Genomic DNA, 26,821 nt, shown 5'->3' on the forward strand with positions numbered 1-26,821 from the left:
TTGAAGAGATCTCAGGACCATTAATGTATATTAGTAACCTATCATTTCAAACAGGTAAATTCCCAAACAAAATGAAAATAGCTAAAGTTGCACCAATTTATAAGACTGGAGACAAACACCAATTTACAAATTATAGACCTGTTTCTTTACTTCCACAATTTTCTAAAATCATTGAAAAACTGTTCAATAACAGTTTAGAGAGTTTCAGAAACAAAAATAGAATACCGTACTCGAAGAGAACCAATATGGATACAGAGCTAATGTTTCAACTTCAATGGCTTTAATTGAAATTACAGAAGAAATTACCAATGCAATAGATAGTAAAAAATGTGCGGCAGCAGTGTTTATGGATCTAACTAAAGCATTTGACACAATTAATCACAATATTTTAATCAAAAAACTAGAACGATATGGCATCAGAGGGTTGGTCTTAAACTGGATAAAAAGTTATTTAACGAACAGGAAACAATACGTGAAGCTAGGCGAACACACGTCTACAACGCTAAATATATCCTGTGGTGTACCTCAGGGATCAATACCAGGACCAAAATTATTCAATCTCTATATAAATGACATTTGTAAAGTTACAAAATATTTAAAGTTAGTATTATTTGCGAATGATACAACAGTGTTTTGTTCAGGAGAGAACACAGAAGCTAATACAAATAATAACAGAAGAAATGAACAAATTAAAAAGATGGTTTGACAAAAACAGACTATCGTTGAATCTCAGTAAAACTAAAATAATGCTATTTGGTAACAGTAGAAGAGAAAGTCAAACACAAATACAAATAGACGGAATAGAAATTGAAAGAGTAAATTAAACCACATTTCTAGGTATAATGATTGATGATAAATTGAACTGGAAATCTCATGTAAAAAATTATATACAACAAAAAGCAGCAAGAAACACGTCAATAATGAATAAAGCAAAACGTGTTCTAGACCAAAAATCACTTCATATTCTCTACTGCTCGCTAGTGTTACCATATCTGAGTTACTGTGTAGAAATATGAGGAAATAACTACAAAAGTACACGTCATTCATTAACGGTGTTACAAATAAGATCAGTTAGAATAATACATAATGTTGGATACAGAGAACACACAAACCCTTTATTTATTGAATCAGAAATATTGAAATTCAACGACATAGTGAATTTGCAAACAGCTAAAATTATACACAAAGCAAACTATAACCTGCTACCCAACAATATACAACAATTCTAAAAAAAAAGAGGAGAAATATAATCATAGAGAAAAATTTAATTTAAAACATTTGTATGCATGTACAACACTTAAGACCTTCAGTATATCAGTATGTGGAATTAAATTATGGAATGGATTAAAGGCCTACTGAATGACATTTTTTTATTCAAACGGGGATAGCAGATCCATTCTATGTGTCATACTTGATCATTTCACGATATTGCCATATTTTTGCTGAAAGGATTTAGTAGAGAACATCGACGATAAAGTTCGCAACTTTTGGTCGCTGATAAAAAAAGCCTTGCCTGTACCGGAAGTAGCGTGACGTCGCAGGTTGAAAGGCTCCTCACATTTCCCCATTGTTTACACCAGCAGCGAGAGCGATTCGGACCGAGAAAGCGACGATTACCCCATTAATTTGAGCGAGGATGAAAGATTCGTGGATGAGGAACGTGAGAGTGAAGGACTAGAGTGCAGTGCAGGACGTATCTTTTTTCGCTCTGACCGTAACTTAGGTACAAGGGCTCATTGGATACAAGGGCTCCTTTTTCTATTGTGGATCACGGATTTGTATTTTAAACCACCTCGGATACTATATCCTCTTGAAAATGAGAGTCGAGAACGCAAAATGGACATTCACAGTGACTTATCTCCACGACAATACATCGGCGAAGCACTGTAGCTACGGAGCTAACGTGATAGCATCGGGCTTAACTGCAGATAGAAACAAAATAAATGAACCCCTGACTGGAAGGATAGACAGAAAATCAACAATACTATTAAACCATGGACCTGTAACTACACAGTTAAGCAAAGCAATCAAACAATGTACTAATATGATCCACTTCAAAAAACTCTTCAAACTTAAAGTGTTTACAAAGTACAAAAAAGAATAACCATGATAAACATTCTGAATTTATTTAATCCATCCATTCATTTTCAAAATCTGGACTGAGGATGTCTTTGTGGCTTGTGCAGCCCTTTGAGACACTTGTGATTTAGGGCTATATAAATAAACATTGATTGATTGAAAATAATCTTACTCATCTCACCATATGAAATGTAACTTACTTCACCAAGTATTATTTATTTATTTTTATTGTGATTACTTATGGAGTATATTGTGAATAAATTGAGAACAGGAAGTGAACAAAAGTTTTAGCAACTGTTATGTAAAAGAAAAAGTGTAGGATTAAATAAGCTCTGCTTCTTCCTACTCCTTTTCGAACATGTTGAAAAGCATAAAAGAAACGGCAGATCAACTGGTCTAAAAGGGGGGGGTCTATATATATATATATATATATATATATATATATATATATATATATATATATATATATATATATATATATATATATATATATATATATATATATATTTATATATATATATTTATTTATTTATTTTATTTTACTTGGGACTACCCGCAGGCCGAATCTTGGACACTGGTGGGCCGTATCTGGCCCACGGGCGGTAGTTTCAGACTACAGTGTCTCTAGCGCCCCCTAGTGGTAGTGACCACTGGTGACTCGCCAGAGACAGTGGTCCCACGACAGAACACAGAACCCCTACTGAAATGTTGTACCTTGAACAAATATAATAACATTAAATAGCTGTGTTCAAACCGGCTTGTTATCTTCACATTGGATTGCATTCCATATCTGCGTGCTTTTGGCATGGTAGTAACTAGGGCTGGGAATCTTTGGGTGTCCCACGATTCGATTCGAAATCGATTCATGGGGTCATGATTCAATTCAGAATCGATTTTTTTTTCAATTCAACACGATTCTCGATTTAAAAACGATTTTATTTTTTTTAATGAAAACAATACACAACAATACCATAATAATGCAATCCAATTCCAAAACCAAACCCGACCCAGCAACACTCAGAACTGCAATAAACAGAGCAATTGAGAGGAGACACAAACACGACACAGAGCAAACCAAAAGTAGTGAAACAAAAATGAATATTATCAACAACAGTATCAATATTAGTTACAATTTCAACATAGCAGTGATTAAAAATCCCTCATTGACATTATCATTAGACATTTAGTTTATGAGATGCGATGCAAGTGTAAGCCACTGTATATTGTTCTTTTTTTTTTTATTTTTTTTTTTTATTAATGTTTGTAATGATAATATCAATGAGGGATTTTTAATCACTGCTATGTTGAAATTGTTACTAATATTGATACTGTTGTTGATAATATTCATTTTTGTCTCACTACTTTTAGATTGTTCAGTGTCATGTTTGTGTGTCCTCAATTGCTCTCAATTGCTCTGTTTATTGCTATTCTGAATGTTGCTGGGTCGGGTTTTGTTTTGAAATTGTTTTGCATTATTATGGTATTGTTGTGTATTGTTTTCATAAAAAAAAAAAAAAAATCGTTTTTAAATCGAGAATCGTGTTGAATTGAAAAAAAAATCGATTTTGAATTGAATCATGACCCCAAGAATCGATTTCGAATCGAATCGTGGGACACCCAAAGATTCCCAGCCCTAGTTACTACCATGCCAAAAGCACGCAGATTTGGAATGCAATCCAATGTGAAGATAACAAGCCGGTTTGAACACAGCTATTTAATGTTATTATATTTGTTCAAGGTACAACATTTCAGTAGGGGTTCTGTGTTCTGTCGTGGGACCACTGTCTCTGGCGAGTCACCAGTGGTCACTACCACTAGGGGGCGCTAGAGACACTGTAGTCTGAACAGTGGTCCTGAACAGTTTCCTACTGGATTTAATACAACGTTTCCTACTGTGTTAGCAAAACTGTCAGCTGAATACATACGAGAGGCCATAATCGTGTGTCTATCCATTGATCACTATTGTCAATATAAATCATAATGACAAAAATAAAACATATTATTATTATTAGATGTTTTCTTTTAGAATCCATCTCAGCGCCATGTTTGTTTACATGCCTGTCTTCTACTGCTGTCTGCTGTCTGCTGCTTGCGCATATATATGTTTTTTTTATATTTATATATGTATACATCATGTGTTTTATAAATCTACTGTTGTAATTTTATACTTTTGTATCATAATGATATATCTTGTTATACTGTACTTATTGTCGCACTCGTACCCATTTGTGGAAGAACAATAGAAACTACATTACCCACAAGTCTCTAGTGTTTGATTGACTTGCGCATTGTCGAATCAGCGTAACAGCTGCTTTGTTGATGGGCGGGAACACGGGCGGAACTGCAGATGCTGCACCTGCGCAGCTCTAGTCGGTTATAAACGGGAACTAAAGCGACGTTGAGGATAGGTAAGAAGTATATATTTTCCCTATAAATCATAATCTGACGAAATGTAATAACTCAGCTGTTCATTGTCGTGGACAGAATGAGGAGATATTGTTGCTTAGCTGGTACGAAAACAAACTCGTCACATTTGGTCTACAAGTGTGGCGTACGTCGTATTGTATGTGAACTATAATTTTTTAACAGCTGGGCCTGATATCGAAAAACTGACTGTTGGACTAGGTTGGCTAAACTGCAGAATTGTCTGTCTCAAATAACGGATTAAATACCAAGATGAGACTAAATAAATACCAAGATGAGACAAAATAAATACCAAGATGAGACAACATTCTCAGCATTTCTCTTCCTCGTTTGACTAAACCTGTCTGCTGCTATGGCATTTAAAAAATTGTTTTATTATTAAATCAACATATAAAACGCAAGATACACTTACAGTTAGTGCACCAACCCAAAAACCCTCCCTCCCCCATTTACTCATTCACACTCACTCGCACAAAAGGGTTGTTTCCTTCTGTTATTAATATTCTGGTTCCTACAATATATATCAATACAGTCTGCAAGGGATACAGTCCGTGAAGCACACATGATTGTGTGTGCTGCTGGTCCACTAATAGTACTAACCTTGAACAGTTCATTTGACTAATTTTCATTAATTACACATTTCTATGTAACTGTTTTTATTTTATTTTAGTTTCTTTTTTGTTCAAGAAAAGTTTTTTTATTTTTTATTTTTTTTATTTTTTTATTTAAATGTTTTAAATAAAAAACATTATATTCACCAGACCAGGTTGTCAATGAAATTAGATTGTTTAAGGGTTCTTAAAACCAGCAACACACACCTTCATTTATGTACACTGAAAATAGGGAACACAACAACAGATTGCATATAATCTACAAACAAAATTACATTTTCAAAATAAGCATTTATGTACAGTCCAGATTATGTCCAGGTCGGGCTCAACAACACACACCTTCATTTATGTACACTAAAATTAGGGAACACAACAACAGATTGCATATCATCTATAAACAGTTATGGCATTTTTTTTGTACAGTGACTGTTACCTGTGAATCAACATTGTGGTTGGACATTTTTTGCACTGACTGTGTTTTCTGTTTGTCATTACCGGTATATAGGTTCGGTGAATGTCAAATGGAGTCATTTCTAAAGACAAAAACGTAGACTGTCCACCCATCCCTACTGTGAGGACTCCCATCGCCTAAAGCCTACAGTAAACACAGTTCAGTATGTATCAGATTGTACCAGTCGCCCCCAGGGAGCAGCATCTGTCTGAGTGGGGTGAGAACTCGCCGCACAAGAAGCGAGCGAATGAGGAAGCGCGCCCACTCATTGTTGCAAGCGTGCTGGGCTGTGTGCTGGTTCTGGCTGCTGTGGTGGCCTGGTGCTACTACTCGGCATCTCTTCGCAAAGCCCAGCTCATGAAGACCGAACTGCTGGACCTCAACAAGGACGGTTTTGTCATCCGCAACCAGGCAGGGGCTATAATTTTCGCCATGACCTTCAGGTGAGCTGGTCTCATGTAAACATACACTAATGTATCTCAAACAATTGGAGCATACCTAATGGGGTACATTGTGGTAGTCTAGTGCAGTGTTTTTCAACCACTGTGCCAACACGGCACACTAGTTTACCGTAAAATATTCTTTGGTGTGCCGTGGGAGCTTATGTAATTTCACCTAATTGGTTTAAAAATAATTTTTGCAAACCAGTAATTATAATCCGCAAATGTGCCGTTGTTGAGTGTCTGTGCTGTCTAGAGCGCAGAGTAACCATGTAATACTCTTCCTTATCAGTAGGTGGCAGCAGGTAGCTAATTGCTTTGTAGATGTTGGGAACATGGTTTGTCATGATCCCAATATGCAGTCGACAGCGGGAGGCAATGTGCAGGTAAAAACGTATCTAATGCTTAAACCAAAAATAAACAAAAGGCATTGAAGCTTCGGGATGGCTGTGCAAAATGAAACTAAAACTGAACTGGCTGCAAAGTACACAAAAACAGAAAGCTGGACGACAACAAAGACTTGCGGCGCGTGGAGCAGACGGCGTCCACAAAGTGCATCCGTACATGACATGACAATCAACACCAAAATAGGAGCGCAAGACAAGAACTAAAACACTACTAGTACACAGGAAAACCAAAAAAACTCAAAATAAGTCACGGCGTGATGTGAAAGGTCGTGGCAGTACACCTACTTTGAGATGACCTATAGTGATGCATGGTTGGTTATGGTTTGAATTTACATCCAACAATTGCGAGAACGACTTTTTACTGTCGCTATCGGCTGCTGAGTTAAATTTTTTAATGTTTTCTGCTGGTGGTGTGCCGCCGGATTTTTTCAATGAAAAAAATGTGCCTCGGCTCAGAAAAGGTTGAAAAACACTGGTCTAGTGCAGTGGTTCTCAAACTTGGCTCACTTGGCTCTCCAAGTACCATAATGACCAACGTTAAAATACAGTAGCATAGTAGGCCTAAATATTAATCAAAAACCAGGCAGAGGTTTTATTTAACAAGTATACTGTATTTATTATTTTTGGTCACTGTAAAATTACACAGGTTTAACAGTAACACTGCGTTTGAATTAAGTGATTTTTTTTGTCTTACCATCTTGTGGTAACCACAGTTTGGTTTTGTGTAAAAGTCCCGTTTAATATATTTTTTTCACCACTTTTAAATACTTTAATGGAAGTGCGTTGGCCATAATGTAGTCTAGGTGCTGGAATTCATCCAGTTGATTTTTCTGAATGGCCCACCAGCACTTCGCATCAATACACAATTTCCACCCTCCCAAACACAAAGTCCATGAATGCATCCCTGAGGAAAGTAGTTTAGTCCCCTCTTAAGCGATTGCTGGGTCAGATTTTCAGCATAAGGAAGAAAACATATATTTATTTTGTCGGAAACTCAAGAAACTGATAGCTGATCGTCCGCCATCTTGACGAAAGCTTGTGGGACATGACAACTGTAACTTTCCCTGTTAAGCCACGCCCCATTGATTACCATGGTGCGTGGCTTAACAGGGAAAGTCAGAAGCGTGCATAGCAGGGGTCCTTCGTGTATGCCAGGCCAAAGCTCCCCCTCCTCATTGGATGGACAGGCGTATAAAGATTGTCCTTGGGTTATGAACGAGTTCTGTTCCTCGATGGTGATGTAAACCTTTTCTGAAAAAACTTTCAAGAAAGCTATTTGTATCCAACTTTCTCTCTCCCCGTCTTATCATACATTACATTAATTAAATGCTTAAAAGCCAACCACAGCGGATTCACAGTAAAACACCCTGCCTGAATGAATTGAAATACAAAATTATATTAATATATGACATTTTTTAATATAATGAAATATGAGGGGCCCTCAGTTATACATACTTGTATCCCTTTGGTTAATTTGCAGTCATGCCTACCTTCGTTAACCCCTGTTGTATTTCAGGCATTCCTTTTGTCAAATATTGTCTCAGGCTAGATCTTGTAACGGCACACTTCAATGACCACTAGTTTTCAGAATCCGAATCTTTATTGTCATTGTAGAGAGTACAGCAGAATTGTGTGCAATTTTATTAAGTGTGGTTTAAATAAAAAAATATATACTCTTGATTAATACTGTATAACATTTTATTTAAAACATCTTTAAAACAGCTCGATTTGACATGTAGGTTATTGCACAGGTGGGCTACATGATTAGGAGCAGCTATTGTTGATTTAAGAACTCGAATCTGTGAGCACAGTGCAGCATCGCACACATCACAATGTTGCGGATACAGGCAACTGTATCCCTCCGCCGAGCGTGCTGCAACTATTGTGGTTCTGAAGTGATCGCTTGTTTACCGCCCATTTACTGTATATGTGCACTACGGTGTGTTACATCAATGGTAACACACCATTGAAAATATTTAAATTGGTGAAAAAAATAAAGACACAATTTTAATATGAAAAAAAAGTCTAATCGGCCAAAAAAATGTCACAACCCTGCAGTACCTGAAATGACACCCTTAGGGTCGTGGACCCCTTGTTGACGACCACAGGTGTATAGTGTACTTTATATATAATGTCATGAAAACCAGGCACCTCAAAAGTGACCGTCTGAGGTCCTCTTTTCTAAAAAAAAAAATGTGGAGCTCCCCGACAGCCAGATTGCTGCGAAATGTACCTGTAGAGATAACAAGTGTGCTTAGAATATTTCTGTGCTTTTGGGCTTGTTCTGCAATCTACAAGACTCTTACTGTTATTAACATCCAAACAAACTGAATATGTAGTGCTGTTTGACAAAAGCCTAAACCACTATTTGTTCACCAAATGGATTTATATGTGAGATAGGATGGAGCAGAACCAAAGACTAAAGATCTACCAAGATCCAAATGCCACACGCGAAACAGCAAAAATTTGTGCAGACTGTCTTATTTTGTGTGGGTGTGTGTGTGTGTGTGTGTGTGTGCGTGCGTGCGTGCGTGCGTGCGCGTGTTTGTGTATACAGTATATATACTGTATATATATATATATAATATATACAAAACCAGTGAAGTTGGCACGTTGTGTAATTCGTAAATAACAACAGAATACAATGATTTGCAAATCCTTTTAAACTTATATTCAATTGAATATACTGCAAAGACAAGATATTTAATGTTTGAACTGAGAAACTTATTTTTTTTTGCAAATAATCATTAACTTAGAATTTAATGGCAGCAACACATTGCAAAAAAGTTGGCACAGAGGCATTTTTACCACCGTGTTACATGGCCTTTCCTTTTAACAACACTCAGTTAACGTTTGGGAACTGATGAGACCAATTTTTGAAGCTTTTCAGGTGGAATTATTTCCCATTCTTGCTTGATGTACAGCTTAAGTTGTTCAACAGGGTCTCAGTTGTCGTATTTTACGCTTCATATTGCGCCACACATTTTCAATGGGAGACAGTTCTGGGCTATAGGCAGGCCAGTCTAGTACCCGCACTCTTTTACTATGAAGCCACGCTGTTGCAACACATGGCTTGGCATTGTCTTGCTGAAATAAGCATGATAACATTGCTTGGATAGCAACATATGTTGCTCCAAAACCTGTATGTACCTTTCAGCATTAATGGTGCCTTCACAGATGTGTAAGTTACCCATGCCTTGGGCACTAATACACCCCCATTCCATCACAGATGATGGTTTTTGAACTTTGCGCCTATAACAGTCCGGAGGGTTCTTTTCCTCTTTGTTCTGGAGGACACAACATCCACAGTTTTCAAAAACAATTTGAAATGTGGACTCGTCAGACCACAGAACACTTTTCCACTTTGCATCAGTCCATCTTAGATGAGCTCGGGCCCAGAAAAGCCGGCAGCATTTCTGGGTGTTGTTGATAAATGACTTTCACTTTGCATAGTAGAGTTTTAAATTGCATTTACAGATGTAGCGACAAACTGTAGTTACTGACAGTGGTTTTCTAAAGTGTTCCTGAGCCCACGTGGTGATATCCTTTACACACTGATGTCGGTTTTTGATGCAGTACCGCCTGAGGGATCGAAGGTCACGGGCATTCAATGTTGGTTCTCAGCCTTGCTGCTTACCTGCAGTGATTTTTCCAGATTCTCTGAACCTTTTGATGATATTATGGACCGTAGATGGCGAAATCCCTAAATTCCTTGCAATAGCTGGTTGAGAAATGTTGTTCTCAATCAATTTGCTCAGGCATTTGTTCACAAAGTGGTGACCTTCGCTTTATCCTTGGTTGTGAATGACTCAGCATTTCATAGAAGCTGCTTTATACCCAATCATGGCACCCACCTGTTCCCAATTTGCTTGTTCACCTGTGGGATTTTCCAAATAAGTGTTTGATGAGCATTCCCCAACTTTCTCAGTCTTTTTTGCCACCTATGCCAGCTTTTCTTTTTTGCAGCACTCCTGCTTTTAAACGTAGATCAGGTGCTTTATGTGTACAAACTGAAATATGAGAAAAGTTATCTAGGTGTGGCTGTCTGTTTTTATTTTTTGTTTCAGAGAGGCACTATTAAATTTTTTGTTTCAGAGAGGCACAAAGCATACATAAACCTAATGTTTGTTTTTAGCAGCACACGTGATGGCCTGAAATTTAGTACCGGAGGTTCCAGATTTAACCCAATGAGTACCACAAGAATAATAATATGTACATGATATTGTGGTATTAGTGTCACAATATTTACTTTTTAGTGGTCACATTGTGGGGGAAAAAATAATTTGGTCACGGAGAAATTCAGTACATTATTTAGGTTTCGGAAAAGTCATGGAAAACAATAAATAAAACAATAACTTAAATGTTGCCATTCATATAAATAAAAAACAAATATTAATCTCCTTTCTTTTGTCAAAATAACTTTTTAATACTAATGGAAGTTTTAGACACGTGCGCTAAGGTAAAATTGTCAAAGATTTCAATGATAATAAATATGGAGTAAATATATATTTCTTTATACATATTGATTGCTCCATGTGACATTTATTTTAAGGCAATAAAGTTAAAAATATATTTTAAAAACAATTTACACTTTGAAAATCTTTTTAACTATTGTGACTTTTTTGAATATATTGTTGCAAAATAAAAATAATGCATTACTATACCTTTATTTTAAAAACACTTTGTAAACCAACCTTTTTAGAAGCTTGTCATTGACCCACATGCAACTTTATTGAGTAAAAATCAATCCTCTTTGTGCTATCTAAAGGCTGTCAGACTGAAATGTGTGAATGGATAATGAATATTAGACTGAACAATGATTTAGCCCCTCAGGGATGACAAATGTCTGACATTAGTGCCTATATTAAAAGTATTGATTCCATGTTTTCTTGCTTGTTTTGTAGGTCCTCTACACTGGATTTAGACTCCTGCATCCATGAGCAAAGTATTCTAAGCTGCACTCAGTCACATGCGGGCAAGATTAACTTTTTTATCCACGCAACTCGGCCAAAGGACACAGTTATGTGTTACCGTGTCCGCTGGGAGCCTCTGGAAGACGAGCATACAGTGGAGCACGCCATGGTTTGCAATGGCTCTCACTGGTACGGAGGTGCAGAGTCCGCTACCCAGCACTGGCCTATCAGCATCCGGGGCGAGAAGCAGCCGCAACCTTACATCACCAGTGACATCTCCATCAATCATAACGCTTTTGGAGGGATTCTGGAACGCTACTGGCTGTCGTCCAATGCGGTCGCAATCAAGATAAATGACTCGGTGCCGTTTCATTTGGGCTGGTCAGAAAAGGATAGGGCGCTTCACTTCCAGGCCCGCTACCAGGATTCTCCTTTTAAACCACTAGTGGGCCAGCAGACCTTAGCAGAACTCAGCTACACAGTGTGTGCAGGATCTGACGTCACCTCCATTCATAAATACATGGTGAGCATCGACGTTTAACACAACTTCTATTGGTTTAGGATAAAACTGTGATCCTGTAAATTAATGGCTTCTTAAGGTATTGATCTGAAATCTTGAAAAAAACATTAATTTTAATGTTTAGATATACTTGCATCTGTGCTGGTTAAAGTGCTTTACAGTTGGTTTAAAAATCATATTTTATGTCCTCTATTCTCCCCTAACACAATCTCATGATATGTAGTTACAATGTAAAAATTACCAGTACTGATGGCAAACCATGGTAAAATGTGTTTTTACAGTGCATAGGACATCAAAACTCTAGAACACTCATCAGTGAAGCATAAGAAATACAACACATGCAAAAATCAAAAAATGTCATTGTGTGTCAGTATTTTTTGAGCCCATTCAACAAAACCGCAATAATAATGATAACTGTGATATGAATGTTTAATATTGTTACATCCCTACTTAGGACAGAATGGTAAATATGAAGTTCCGTACAAGGACATGTCTACAATAGGAAGTGAACCGACGTGATGTCATTTAAACTAAAAGTTAAGCAAATGCGATAGTATTGATAACCATGATCATTTTGGTCACAATAATAATGATTTGAAATGTTCATATTGCTACATCCTTTTTGGAGATGCCTATGCCATTCAATCAAGCAAAAACTTGCTGGTTGAATAAAAGTAACAAAGTCAACATTTGACAGGAGTTAGCATACATTTCAGGCTTGACTATTAGTTTATCAAGCAAATTTGATTAAAGTAGTATACAGGAAAAGCTTTAAAATTGATGCTGAAATGGGGGTGAATTGACATTTGAAACTAATGGACAAACTTAACTAACTTAAATAATATTTTATTTCAACTCAGTTAACAGAATCCAAAACAAATTTCCCCTGAGGTAACAACTGGAATTAAGGCCCTGCCTACCTCCCAATAGTAAAAATCTACATCACATCCAAAATGTAATTATTAGTTTATTTTCCCATTTCTGACAATCTGAAAGTTTAATCCAAATGTGTCCATACATTTTTTAGCTATCTATGGCAAATCAAAATAAATTGAGTGAAGCCAGTCATCCTCTGTCTGTGTGAGTGGCACACACACACACAGAAGTTGAAACTCGTAATGTAAACATAAGTAACGTCGTAGAAATTATTAGCTCCAAAAGATAGATGAAAATCCGACCATAACTTTTAACGAAACTAAGTGAACAGTCTTGTCAGCCAGCCACTGTCTTTGGCCCTGTGAGGCTTCTCGCATACACATGCACAAGCGTGCACACACACACACACACACACACACACACACACACACAGAAACGTAAACATAAGGTAACGTCCTCCAAATCAGGCCCAAAATCAATGTGATTTTTGAGTTATTTTGCTAACTAACCAACTGACAGACAGATCAACAGCAACAATTACATACTCTTAACCTCCTGGTGGAGGTACAGATAATCTAAGCAAAGTGACATAATTTGTCACACAAGTAATTAAAAAAAGGTAAATACACTAAAACAAGCCAGTTTGCAGCTAGCTAGCTTATCACGGAAATACTGTATATCAGGGGTGCAACGGATCAAAAAACTCACGGTTCGGATCGTTTCTCGGATCAGAGTCACGGATAATTTCTCGGATCAGCAAAAAAAAAAAGACAAGACAAATATAACAGAAGTTTTGTCTTTTTGTTTATTAACATTTAAATTATTAAATTAAAATATATAAAATCAACTTAAAGTGCACAAGGCATAATAATCTTCTTTTTAACATAATTAATGAAAAACAAAGTGCAACATAAAAAGGCATATATCCTTTCTTTAAACTTGGACCAATGACCATTAATAAAAAAAACAAAGTAAAGTGCAACATAAGAAGGCACATCATCTTCCTTGAAACATAGATAGTGAAATAAAGCCTATGTCTACATCATCAAAGAAGAAAAAAAGAAAGAAAGCAAAGCATACCTGAGCTTATAATTTCAAATATTTTTTCAAAAAGAAATGGATGTCTACATTGTCTGGGGAGAGTGTGGACCTCTTTGCAGTCCCTATGTCCCCTGCTGTTGAGAACTGAAGAGCCTGGCACAGCAAGATAGCATCTTGCCATCTTGGCAATATGAGGGTATATGAGCTAGAATTACACTGACATGGCTTTTCCACCATGTCAGTGTAATGCCGCTTGCTGCCAGGTAGGATGCCGCCTCCTCTTTGATGATGTCAGCAGGAGTCTTACTGTCCATGTCTTTGCTGGCAAAGGTCTCTCCAAAAAGCTCTGCCATCGCCGACTTCTTTCGTGGAGATGTGTCCAAGTTTGCTCCTGTTGGCTCTGCAGCTTGACCCTGCATAAAAAAATGTGTTGATTAATTAAAGCTATTATTTATTTTCATGTTTCATAGACATTACAAATGTGGCAATAACATTTAATAAAAGCCATTATTACTGGAAAAACACATTTATTTAGATTTAAATTAATCATTTTTAAATAATATTATTTTTATTTACCTCATCACAGTCTTCAGTGCCCTGACTACTCACAATCTCAGTGGTTGTGGTCACTGTATGTCCTCTGGCGTAGGGCAGGGTCCATGTGAGACAGGCACTTGAACCTGGGATCCAGGGCAGTAGATCTGTGAAGGTAGTCCTGTTGAGTAGGGGGTGAAGTGTATCTGGGATTAAGGTCCTCTCTAGTGGCAGTCTTGACATCTCGAGTGATGGTGCTGTCTTCCCCACTTGGAGCCATGGATTACAGAATCCTTGTTTTCAGTGGCAGGATCATAGACACATGGTGAAGTTTCAGTGCTCAGCAGAGATGTAACAGTTTTGAGGAGTTTAAGCACCTGGAGGACCTCCTCTGCCACTCTCACATCATCATCAGACAGAGTGATGATGTCTTTGACATTTTTCTTCAGGGTCTTGTCGGTCAATGCAGAGTATATAGCTGCGTGCTGCTCCAGATAACGCTCCAACATATCATAAGTGGAGTTCCACCTTGTTGGGACATGGTGTATGAGCTTATAATAATAATAATGGATTAGATTTACTTTATGAGTTGGCAGCTTTAGCATTTCTTGCTTTGTCTTAAGCACATGAGCAGCTGTTGTGCTTCGGTGGAAGTAGGAAACCACCTTCCTGATCCTCCCAAGGAGGCGGTCCATCCTATTGACTGAGATTCCCTTCTGTGATGCCAATTTCACTACATGTGCCAAGCACCCTACCTGTGGTCCCAGTCCTGCCTCATTCACTGCATTTATTAGATTTTTGGCATTATCAGTTGTGACTGGGATATTCGTACTGGGCCTCTTTATCTTCCATTCCTCCACTGCTTGTGTCAGTACCTGCGCAAGATGAGTGCCTGTGTGACTCTCGTAGAGGGGGCGTGTCTGCAGCACCGGACTTCTCATCTCCCAGTCTTTTGTGATGAAGTGAGCGCTTATCGTCACATAGCTCTCCGTTCCCCTGGACATCCACCCGTCTGTCGTGAGCGCAACAGATGATGCTTGGGATAGTTCATCCACAACTTTTTTCTTGTCCTGCTCATAAAGATCTGGCACAATCTTATCGCTGAAGTGGGTGCGCGACGGGATGTCGTAACGTGGTTCAAGCACTTTCAGCATGTGTTTAAAACCCTCGGTTTGCACAACCAAACATGGCCTCATGTCTGCACCTATAAACACACAGATAGCGTTTATGATGGCTTTAGCCCGTCTGACTGTGCAACAAGGGGCTGCTTAAATGCCGCGGTGATAAGCGCTTTTTGAGCAGCCTTCATTTTCACTCCTGTCAGTGACACACCTGGGTGATGTTGCTTCAAGTGCGTGGCCATGCTAGATGTGTTTCTACTGTCATATGGCTTTCTTGTGCCACAGTGCCTACACAGTCACGGTGTAGATTCCTAATGAAGCCTTAGCTTGACGCTCCTCTACTTTCTCCTGCTCCGCTTCCTGCGGCAACAACAAACAGAACTCCAGACGCTCCTCTTCGTTTTGTATCGTTTACTTGTGAACTTAATCATTCAAAAACGTAAAACAATAACGACGTGGGAACAAATGAATGGCAAAATGAAGCGAGTTTGTTACAGTAAGAAAAGGTTAGAAAAATTAAGAGTAAGGTCAAAAAACTGTGTGGCTCGATTCCACCATACCTGACTGCCATTATCCATAATACCTTGTGTCCAAACCATATTACCACACAGATCCTTCCGCCATATATGCAATTAAACAGTTACGTCATCAAATTATTTAGACAAATGTAATAATTACAAATAAAGTGTACCTTATAATTATTTTAAGCATGCAAATAAAGTAAATAGTCCCGTTTTGACTGAATAAACTTAAAGCACCTTCCATAAAATGTAAATTAACTTAAACAACATTTAGGCTCCTACACGGTTTTATCCACTAACCTCTTTCCTTCATTGTATTTGACAGGGAAGACAAAATGCTCCCATACAGGGGATTTAAATGTCACGGGGCGTTCAAGCTCCTCCGTTACTCCGCTCGCCATGACCACGCTGTGTGTGGACTTAACATGCGCAAAACTTTTTTTTTTTCATAAATCAAACCGCGGATCACGTGTTTGCCGAACCGAAGATATTGATCCGAACGGATCACGGATCAATGTTGATCCGTTGCACCGCTACTGTATATGTTAGGACCGGCTCGTGTCTTATTTAAGTTATTCTATAACGTGTGTAACGCAAAAATGTGTTTGTGTTTTGTCTCAGGTGCGTCGCTATTTCCCAAAGCCTGTCAAGGTTCCTTCTGCTGATGTTTTCAAACACCCTGTGTGGTCCACTTGGGCTCTGTACAATAAGTCTGTCACCCAGGAGAGGCTACTACAGTACGCCTCCGACATCACCAAACATGGCTTCAACTGCTCCCACTTGGAGCTGGATGACTGTTACACCTCTGACTATGGCGAGTTTGACTTTGACCTGCAGAAATTCCCCAACGCCAGCGGTATGTTTGACCAGCTTCGACAGGACGGCTTTCGGGTGACGCTGTGGACGCACCCGTTTATCAACTACGACTCGGTCAACTTTGGAGTTGCCGTTGAGAACGAGCTGTTTGTCCGCGAGCCAGACGGCAAGCTACCTGCCCTCGTTCGCTGGTGGAACGGAATCGGCGGAATATTGGACTTCACCAACCCAGAAGCACGGAACTGGTATTCCTTCCACCTGGCCAATCTCAAAGCCCAATATGGAATAACGTCCTTTAAGTTCGACGCCGGGGAGACAAGTTATCTCCCCGGACAGTTCAGAACTTTAGTCCCACTGACAGACCCCTCCACTTTCACGCGACGCTACACAGAGATGGCCATACCGTTTAGCGAGCATGCCGAGCTGAGGGTGGGGTACCAAAGTCAGAACATCTCCTGTTTCTACAGGATTATTGACAGAAACTCTGTGTGGGGTTACGAGCTCGGCCTCAAGTCCATCATCCCCACAGTTCTGACCATCAGTATCCTGGGGTACCAGTTTGTCCTGCCTGATATGATAGGTGGGAATGCCTACCCGGAGAAGATGGCAGGTATGGATCCAGGGTGTTTACACTACAATGTTTTTCTTAGGAATTGATTGTCATAGCTGCACCATTTTTGAAAAGTGTATGTTTTGAAAGCTACATCTTTATCATTCCCACGTAAACAATGAAATGGTTATCTTTTGACAATGGGGGATATGCCCATGCAAAAATGGCCGACTACAGTGTGGTTGTTTAGTTTGTGCTTATTGCGCTTCTTTAGCGAAATGTTACTCATATCGCCTAAATGCATCTGGAATAGGTTCCTGCCCCCCCATGACCCTAAGAGGAATAAGTGGGAGAAAATGGATGGATGGATGGATGACCTTTTCCATTGCGCAGTACCTACTACAAGTGTGACCTTGTACCTTGAGCTCCATAACCAAGCTCATAACTCAAAACACTGTTATCTCAAAACAGCCACGCCCATTGAAATTAATTAAAATCAATATGTGCTTGGCCATCCCAAAACACCAACATTTTAACAGGTAACATGCCTTTTAAAATAACAAAAATTACAATAGCATGTACAACAAGACAGTCATTTTATGAAATAATGTAATGATTTTGGGGAGCAGTCTCCTACCGGTTGATTTCCAAAATCATTTATGTTGCTCACAGACATATTTGAGCCACGAAGCGGAGAGGTCAGAGCTGACAACAGCTGTGTCCATGCACCAAGAGACGGAACAGCATCCGCAGCCCCACACACCTCCTTTCAAACACGTGTGGCTGCATACCATACAGCCGGTGTGATGCGTTTTAACGCGTGGCTGACTCACCAGGTCTGGCAACCATGGGACAAGTTTTAATTGGACGTCCGCTCCTTTTGCTCTGCACTTTCAGTGTTCTGGTGGTTGGAGCGCAGGATTGTGTTTGGACAAATACTACTTCAACCGGCGGTGAAAATGCTCATAACTGAAATTATGCCTGCAACTTAAAGCATAAAAAAAGCAGAGACACAGCTCGTATCTTAAAATATTTGCTGCAGTGGCCCACAGTCTCTTCTTGAATGTCTTCCTAAATATGGCAAGACATAAATAGGAATGCAAAGATGATAGATTTGTAATGTACAATTCAAGTCTGGATAGTAATCAGTTTCTTGATTATCACAATTATTATCTATCCATCTTCCGCTTATCCAAGGTCGGGTTGCTGGGGAAGCTGCCTAAGCAGAGAAGTCTAGACATGCCACTTGGCCCAAGGCGTTCCCAGGCCAGCCGGGAGACATAGTCTTCCAATTGTGACCTGGTTCTTCCCCATGGCCTCTTACTGGTCAGACGTGCCCTAAACACCTCCCAAGGGAGGCATCCGGGGGGCATCCTGACCAGATGCCCGAACCACCTCATCTGGCTCCTCTCGATGTAGAGGAGCAGCGGCTTTACTTTGAGCATCTCACCCTCTCTCTAAGGGAGAGCCCCTGCCACCCGACGGAGGAAACTCATTTTGAACGCTTTACCCGTGATCTTGTCCTTTTGGTCTTAACCCAAAGCTCATGACCATAGGTGAGGATAGAAACGTAGATCAACCGGTAAATTGAGAGCTTTGCCTTCTGATTTTTTTTTACCACAACTGATTGATACAGTGTCCGCATTACTGAAGACGCCGCAGCCTGTTGATCTCAAAATCCACTCTTACACAAGACTCCGAGAAACTTAAACTCTTCCACTTGGGGCAAGGTTTCTTCCCCAACCCGGAGATGGCACGCCACCCTTTTGCGGGCGAGAACCATGGACTCAAACTTAGAGGTGCTGATTCTCATCCCAGTCGCTTCACACTCAGCAGCGAACCAATCCAGTGAGAGCTGAAGATCCTGGCCAGATGAAGCCATCAGGACTACATCATAAGCAAAAAGCAGAGACCCAATCCTGCAGCCAGCAAACTGAATCCCCTCAACGCCCTGACTTTTTTTGATTGATTGAAACTTTTATTAGTAGATTGCACAGTGAAGTACATATTCCGTACAATTGACCACTAAATGATAACACCCGAATAAGTTTTTCAACTTGTTTAAGTCGGGGTCCACTTAAATTGATTCATGATACAGATATATACTATCAAATATATACTAACATCATAATACAGTCATCACACAAGATAATCATCAGAGTATATACATTTAATTATTTACATTATTTACAATCCAGGGTGTGTGATATGGAGGGGGGTGCGGGGGTGTTAGGTTTGGTTGGTATCAACACTTCAGTCATCAACAATCAGCATCAACAATTGCTTCATCAGAGAAATAGACATTAAAACAGTGTAAGACTGACTTGGTAGGATATGTACAGCAAGTAGTGGACAGAGAGAGAGAGATCAGAAAGTATAAGAAAAAGTGTCTACATTTGATTATAATCCGAAGAGGTATTATGTGGAAGGGTGTTAGTTTAGGGCATACTTGCCAACCCTCCCGTTTTTACCGGGAGACTCCCGGTATTCAGCGCCTCTCCCGATAACCTCCCGGCAGAAATTTTCTCCCGACAATCTCCCGGTATTCAGCCGGAGCTGGAGGCCACGCCCCCTCCAGCTCAATGCGGACCTGAGTGGGGACAGCCTGTTCTCACGTCCGCTTTCCCACAATATAAACAGCTTGCCTGCCCAATGGCGTCATAACATCTACGGCTTTTAGAGAATAAAGTGCACAACTGCGCACACAACAAGGAGACGAAGCAGAACAACGAGGAAGTTACAGACATGGCGACGCCGTCGACGAGCAAGATGAAGAAATACGCTTGCAAGTTCCAAAACTAATGGAAACAAGAATTTCAGTTCATCCATGACAGTTCGAAGGGGAAGGGGTCGTATGTTGCCTGTACATTTTGTAGAACAGACTTCTCCATTGAACACGCTGGCCGAAATGACATACTCATTCATGAACGGAGAAGTTAAACAGGACAATACTGCCATCTACTGGATAGCCTCCGGTACACTGAAATTCAAGTATTTATTTTATTTATATGTATAATAAAATAAATAAATATATATATAGCTAGAATTCACTGAAAGTGAATATATATATATATATATATATATATATATATATATATATATATATATATATATATATATATATATATATATATATATATATATATATATATGAAATACTGGAGTTGGTGAATTCTAGCTGTAAATAACCACGCCCCCCGTCCCCAACCACACCCCCGACCACGCCCCCCCACCTCCTGGCATCGGGTTTTGAAGGGGGATAGAGATGCCCTTTCTTTTACACCTGTTGGGAGTGCATTCCATATTGATGTGGCATAGAAAGAGAATGAGTTAAGACCTTTGTTAGTTCGGAATCTGGGTTTAATGTGGTTAGTGGAGCTCCCCCTGGTGTTATGGTTATGGCGGTCATTTACGTTAAGGAAGTAGTTTGACATGTACTTCGGTATCAGAGAGGTGTAGCGGATTTTATAGACTAGGCTCAGTGCAAGTTGTTTTACTCTATCCTCCACCCTGAGCCAGCCCACTTTGGAGAAGTGGGTAGGAGTGAGGTGTGATCTGCGCCTACAAATTCTGTCCATAAAAGTTATGAATAGAATCGGTGACAAAGGGCAGCCCTGGCGTAGTACAACCCTCATTGAACATCATACTGGGAGTGGACCGCCACAATCAGACAGTCCTATACCCCATACACTCTGAGCACTCACCGCAGGACTTCCCGAGGAGATGGTCGAATGCCTTCTCCAAGTCCACAAATCACATGTAGACTGGTTGGGCAAACTCTCATGAACCCTCAAAGACCTTGCCGAGAGTATAGAGCTGGTCCACAGTTCAACGATCAGGCCGAAAACCACACTGCTCCTCCTGAATCCGAGGCTAGACTATTAGGTGTAGCCTCCTCTCCAGTAAACCTGAATAGACCTTACCAGGAAGGCTGAAGAGTGTGATCCCACGATAGTTGGAACATTCCCTCCTGTTCCCCTTCTTGAGAGGAACCACCACCTGCCACCGAGGAGCTTTTTAACTACCTCGGCAACCTCAGCCCAAGAAATAGGAAAGCCCACCACAGATTCCCCTGGCACTGCTTCCTCATGTGTAAGTGGGATTGAGAAGATTTTCGAAGTATTCCCTCCACCGATCTATAACATCCTGAGTCGAGGTCAGCAGCACACCATCCCTACCATACACGGTGTTGACAGCGCATTGCTTCCCCCTCCTAAGGCGGAGGATGGTGGTCCAGAATCGCTTCGAAGCCGTCCGGAATTCGTTATCCATGGCTTCCCCGAACTCCTACCATGTCTTGAGTTTTTTCCTCCGCGACCGCCGAAGCTGCACACCGCTTGGCCTGTAAGTACACGTCCGAGTCACATGAGCCAAAAGGACCCGATAGGACTCTTTCTTTAGCCAACGGGTTCTGGGATTACCGGCACGACAGGCACCAACCACCTTGCGGCCACAGCTCCGATCGGCCGCCTCGACAATAGAGGTACAAAACATGGTCCACATAGACACAACGTCCAGTGTCTCCCTCGTGACATGTTCAAAGTTTTTCCAAAGGTGGAAATTGAAACTCTCTCTAACGGGAGACTCTGCTAGACGTTCCTGGCAGACCCTCACAATGCGTTTGGGCCTGCCCGGTCTGTCCGGCATCCTCCCCCGCCGTCGGAGCCAAATCACCACCAGGTGGTGCCACCACCAGGTGGTGATTGGTAGAAAGCGCCGCCCATCTCTTCACCCAAGTGTCCAAAACATGAGACCGCAAATCCGATGACAAAACTACAAAGCCGATCTTCGAACTGCAGCCTTAGGTGTCCTGGTGCCAAGTGCACATATGGTCACACTTATGTTGGAACATGGTGTTTGTTTTGGACAATCTGGGACGAGCACAAAAGTCCAATAACAAAACACCACTCTGGCTCAGATTTGGGAGGCCGATCCTCCCAATCACGCCTCTCCAGGTTTCACTGTTGTTGTCAACATGAGCGTTGAAGTCACCTAATAGAACAAGGGAATCACCCGAGAGAACACTCTCCAGTACTCCCTGGAGGAAATCCAAAAAGGGTGGGTACTCTGAGCTGCTGTTTGGTGCATAATCACAAACAACAGTCAGGACCCGTCCCCCCACTCGAAGGCGAAGCTACCCTCTCGTCTACATGGTTAAACGCCAACGTACAGGCTTTGAGCCGTGGGCCAACAAGAATTGCCACCCCAGCCCGTCGCCTCTCCCTGCATGCAACCCCAGAGTGGAAGAGAGTCCAGCATTTTCCATTCTTGTTGCATGACTTTTTTAAAAACTGGAAGAAAACACGTACATTGTAATGTTCAAATGATATATTGCACATCTAATAGGAGTATGTTCTCTTAAGGAGGTTTAAATGACGAGAACAAGCTGCCAGACCGAGAGCTGTACATCAGATGGTTGGAGCTGTCTGCCTTCATGCCTGCTATGCAGTTTTCTATACCACCCTGGGACTATGACCAGGAAGTGAGTATAACAAGCCCTCACTGATGTTTTTGTTTTATATTCACAACTTGTGATAATAATTGGAGGAGGCAGTTCAATTACAAATAGTACAAAACCCAAAACCAGTGAAGTTGGCACGTTGTGTACATCGTAAAAAAAAAACAGAATACGAGGATTTTCAAATCCTTTTCAACCTATATTCAATTGAATATACTGCAAAGACAAGATACTTAACGTTCAAACTGGTAAACTTTATTTTTTGCAAAAATTAGGTAATTTGGAATTTGATGTCTGCAACATGTTTCAAAAAAACTGGCACCTGCCAAAAAAGACTGAGTAAGTTAAATAATGCTCATCAAACACTTATTTGGAACATCCCACAGGTGAACAGGCTAATTAGGAACAGGTGGGTACCATGATTGGGTATAAAAGCAGCTTCCATGAAATGCTCAGTCATTCACAAACAAGGATGGGGCGAGGGTCACCACTTTGTGAACAAATGCGTGAGCAAATTGTCCAACAGTTTAAGAACAACATAATTTCACCATCTACTAAGGGTGTAACGGTACACAAAAATTTCGGTTCGGTACGTACCTCGGTTTAGAGGTCACGGTTTGGTTCATTCTCGGTACAGTAAGAAAAAAACTAAATATAAATGTTCTGGTTATTTATTTACCAACATTTGTAAACAATGGCTTTATCCTTTTAACATAACAATAACATGCATATACACACAGGGTCGATTGCCAAGGTTAATGCAGTCAACATATATAAAATAAAAACTAAATAAGATAAGGCTCAGAATTGGTTTCTTAACAAAACCTTTCTACATATAAACTGCAACATTTCCACATATAAAGTGCAATATTAAACTGCTTCAAGTTGTTGCTCAGATTAAATAAAATGACAACTTTTCTTCTACATACAAAAAGTGCAACATTAAACAGTTTCAAGTCAACTCAGCCTCAGATTAACTTTTCTTCCCCCCCCCAGCCTTTAACCCTGGTGACTTTCACTAAATTGTCATGTTTTTTGCCAGAAAAATCAGTTTATCCACATTGTCTGCAAAAAGAGCAGACCTGCTTGCAGTTAAAATGTCTCCAGCTGTGGAAAATACCCTTTCACTGGGCACGGAGCTAGCAGGTATGGCGAGGTAGTGCCTGGCTAACTTGGCAGTAAGAGGATATATGGGCTCATTGTTCTTCCACCATAGAAGTGGGTCAAAATCTGTTTTTTAATGCAATATGGTCTTAAATCTGCTGCTATAAAAACATTTGTTATTGCTTTAGCCCTGTCTGACTCGCTGAGGAGAGGCTGCTTGAATGCGGTGGGAGCTGTGTTTATTCGTCTTTCTCTTCGTTGAAGCGATGTTATCCATTGTTGTATCGCACCGCGAAACCGAAATGTTCCCAAACGGGAGATCTTAACGAGGCAGGAGGGTCTTCCAGCTCTGGCTTTTGCATGTTGTAGTAGCCCGGTCGCTGCTAGCATGCCGTGTGTTGTGCCTCAGTGTGCATTGTGTACACAACATGTGGTACGCTACTTAATATGTCCATGTGGAAACTCATTCGGTACACCTCCGAACCGGACCGAATCCCCCGTACCGAAACGGTTCAATACAAATACACATACCGTTAGACCCTTACCATCTACGATCTGTAATATCATCAAAAGGTTCAGAGAATCTGGAGAAATCACTGCATGTACAGTAAGTGGCAATGCCGAAAACCAACATTGAATGCCCATGACCTTCGATCCCTCAGTCGGTACTGCATCAAAAACCGACATCAGTGTGTAACGGATATCACCATATGGACTCAGGAACACTTCAGAAAACCAGCCCTGTCTGACTCGCTGAGGAGAGGCTGCTTGAATGCGGTGGGAGCTGTGTTTATTCGTCTTTCTCTTCGTTGAAGCGATGTTATCCATTGTTGTATCGCACCGCGAAACCGAAATGTTCCCAAACGGGAGATCTTAACGAGGCAGGAGGGTCTTCCAGCTCTGGCTTTTGCATGTTGTAGTAGCCCGGTCGCTGCTAGCATGCCGTGTGTTGTGCCTCAGTGTGCATTGTGTACACAACATGTGGTACGCTACTTAATATGTCCATGTGGAAACTCATTCGGTACACCTCCGAACCGGACCGAATCCCCCGTACCGAAACGGTTCAATACAAATACACATACCGTTAGACCCTTACCATCTACGATCTGTAATATCATCAAAAGGTTCAGAGAATCTGGAGAAATCACTGCATGTACAGTAAGTGGCAATGCCGAAAACCAACATTGAATGCCCATGACCTTCGATCCCTCAGTCGGTACTGCATCAAAAACCGACATCAGTGTGTAACGGATATCACCATATGGACTCAGGAACACTTCAGAAAACCAGTGTCAGTAACTACAGTCCGTCGCTACATCTGTAAATGCAAGTTAAAACTCTACTATACAAAACGAAAGCCATTTATCAACAACACCCAGAAACGTCGCTGGCTTCGCTGAGCTCATCTAAGATGGACTGATGCAAAATGGAAAAGTGTTCTACGGTCTGACGAGTCCGCATTTCAAATTGTTTTTGGAAACTGTGGACGTCGTGTCCTCCGGACCAAAGAGGAAAAAAACCATCCGGACAGTTATAGGCGCAAAGTTCAAAAGCCAGCATCTGTGATGGTATGGGGGTGTATTATTGCCTAAGGCATGGGTAATTTACACATCTGTGAAAGCACCATTATTCTGAAAGGTACATACAGGTTTTGGAGCAACATATGTTGCCATCCAAGCAACGTCTTTTTCATGGATGCCCCTGCTTATTTCAGCAAGACAATGCCAAGCCACATTCTGCACGTGTTACAACAGCGTGGCTTAGTAGTAAAAGAGTGCGGGTACTAGACTGGCCTGCCTGCAGTCCAGACCTGTCTCCCATTGAAAATGTGCGGTGCATTATCAATCAATCAATCAATGTTTATTTATATAGCCCTAAATCACAAGTGTCTCAAAGGGCTGTACAAGCCACAACGACATCCTCGGTACAGAGCGCGTAAAATACGACAAGGGAGACCCCGGACTGTTGAACAACTTAAGCTGTACATCAAGCAAGAATGGGAAAGAATTCCACCTGAAAAGGTTAAAAAATTGGTCTCCCCAGCCACCAAATGTTTACTAATTGTTGTAAAAAGGAAAGACCATGTAACAGTGGTGAAAATGCCCCTGTGCCAACTTTTTTGCAAGGTGTTGCTGCCATTAAATTCTAAGTTAATGATTGTTTGCAAAAAAAATTTAGTTTCTCAGTTCGAACATTAAGTATCTTGTCTTTGCAGTCTATTCAATTGAATATAAGTCGAAAAGGATTTGCAAATCATTGCATTCTGTTTTCATTTACGATTTACACAATGTGCCAACTTCACTGGTTTTGGGTTATGGACATTTTTGCAAAATTTGTGTTGAATGATTTTTGCCAGACATACATCCCTTTGTCTAATTTTGATGCAATTCTGAGGTCTAAAGGCGTAAGTGGTGATTTTAGCCCAATAAATATTTGCTTTCCTTCCTTGAGTTTGATATTATAAAAATTATCAAAAAACACTTTTGATAATCGAACTGAGGGAAAACATCAATCATTTGAAATATATTAAACAGGCTCATCTCAATAAATTTGAATATTTTTAAAGATCATTTACAGTATTTCCGTAGTTCAAATCAAAATGTGAAACACCTATTTTCTATAGATTCACTATACACAGAAAAAATGTATGTTCTAAAAACAATGACGATTATAGTTCATAGTTAATAAGGATATAGAAATGGAAAGCATGTAATGAAATTTTAAAAAGGGTCTGAAAGTTTAATTTGTCAACAACTGTTCACTTAAATCAAAAAAATTACTTCCTATATATACATTATATATATATATATATATATATATACATTTTATATATTTTATATATATATATATATACATTTTATATATTTTATATATATATATACATTTTATATATATATATACATTTTATATATACACATATATATATGTATATATATATGTGTATATATGTGTATA

At 40.0% G+C, this 26,821-nt stretch overlaps 1 protein-coding gene across 2 annotated transcripts in view; it reads left to right on the forward strand.

Moving 5' to 3' along the window:
* Positions 1-4,365: 4,365 nt before the first annotated feature.
* LOC133632866 (myogenesis-regulating glycosidase-like) overlaps positions 4,366-26,821 on the forward strand; it is a 27,927-nt gene continuing 5,471 nt past the window's right edge. The window contains exons 1-5 of one of the 2 annotated variants that reach the window (XM_062025633.1): positions 4,366-4,487; positions 5,620-6,008; positions 11,317-11,848; positions 16,560-17,364; positions 22,668-22,786. In XM_062025633.1, the coding sequence (XP_061881617.1) occupies positions 5,731-6,008; positions 11,317-11,848; positions 16,560-17,364; positions 22,668-22,786 (1,734 nt within the window). In that variant the 5' untranslated portion in view covers positions 4,366-4,487; positions 5,620-5,730. Of the gene's footprint in view, positions 4,590-5,619; positions 6,009-11,316; positions 11,849-16,559; positions 17,365-22,667; positions 22,787-26,821 lie in introns of both variants that reach the window. The other variant, XM_062025634.1, reaches the window with a different exon arrangement.

The sequence above is a fragment of the Entelurus aequoreus genome, linkage group LG17 (assembly GCF_033978785.1).
Source record: "Entelurus aequoreus isolate RoL-2023_Sb linkage group LG17, RoL_Eaeq_v1.1, whole genome shotgun sequence".
Classification (NCBI taxonomy): Eukaryota; Metazoa; Chordata; class Actinopteri; order Syngnathiformes; family Syngnathidae; genus Entelurus; species Entelurus aequoreus.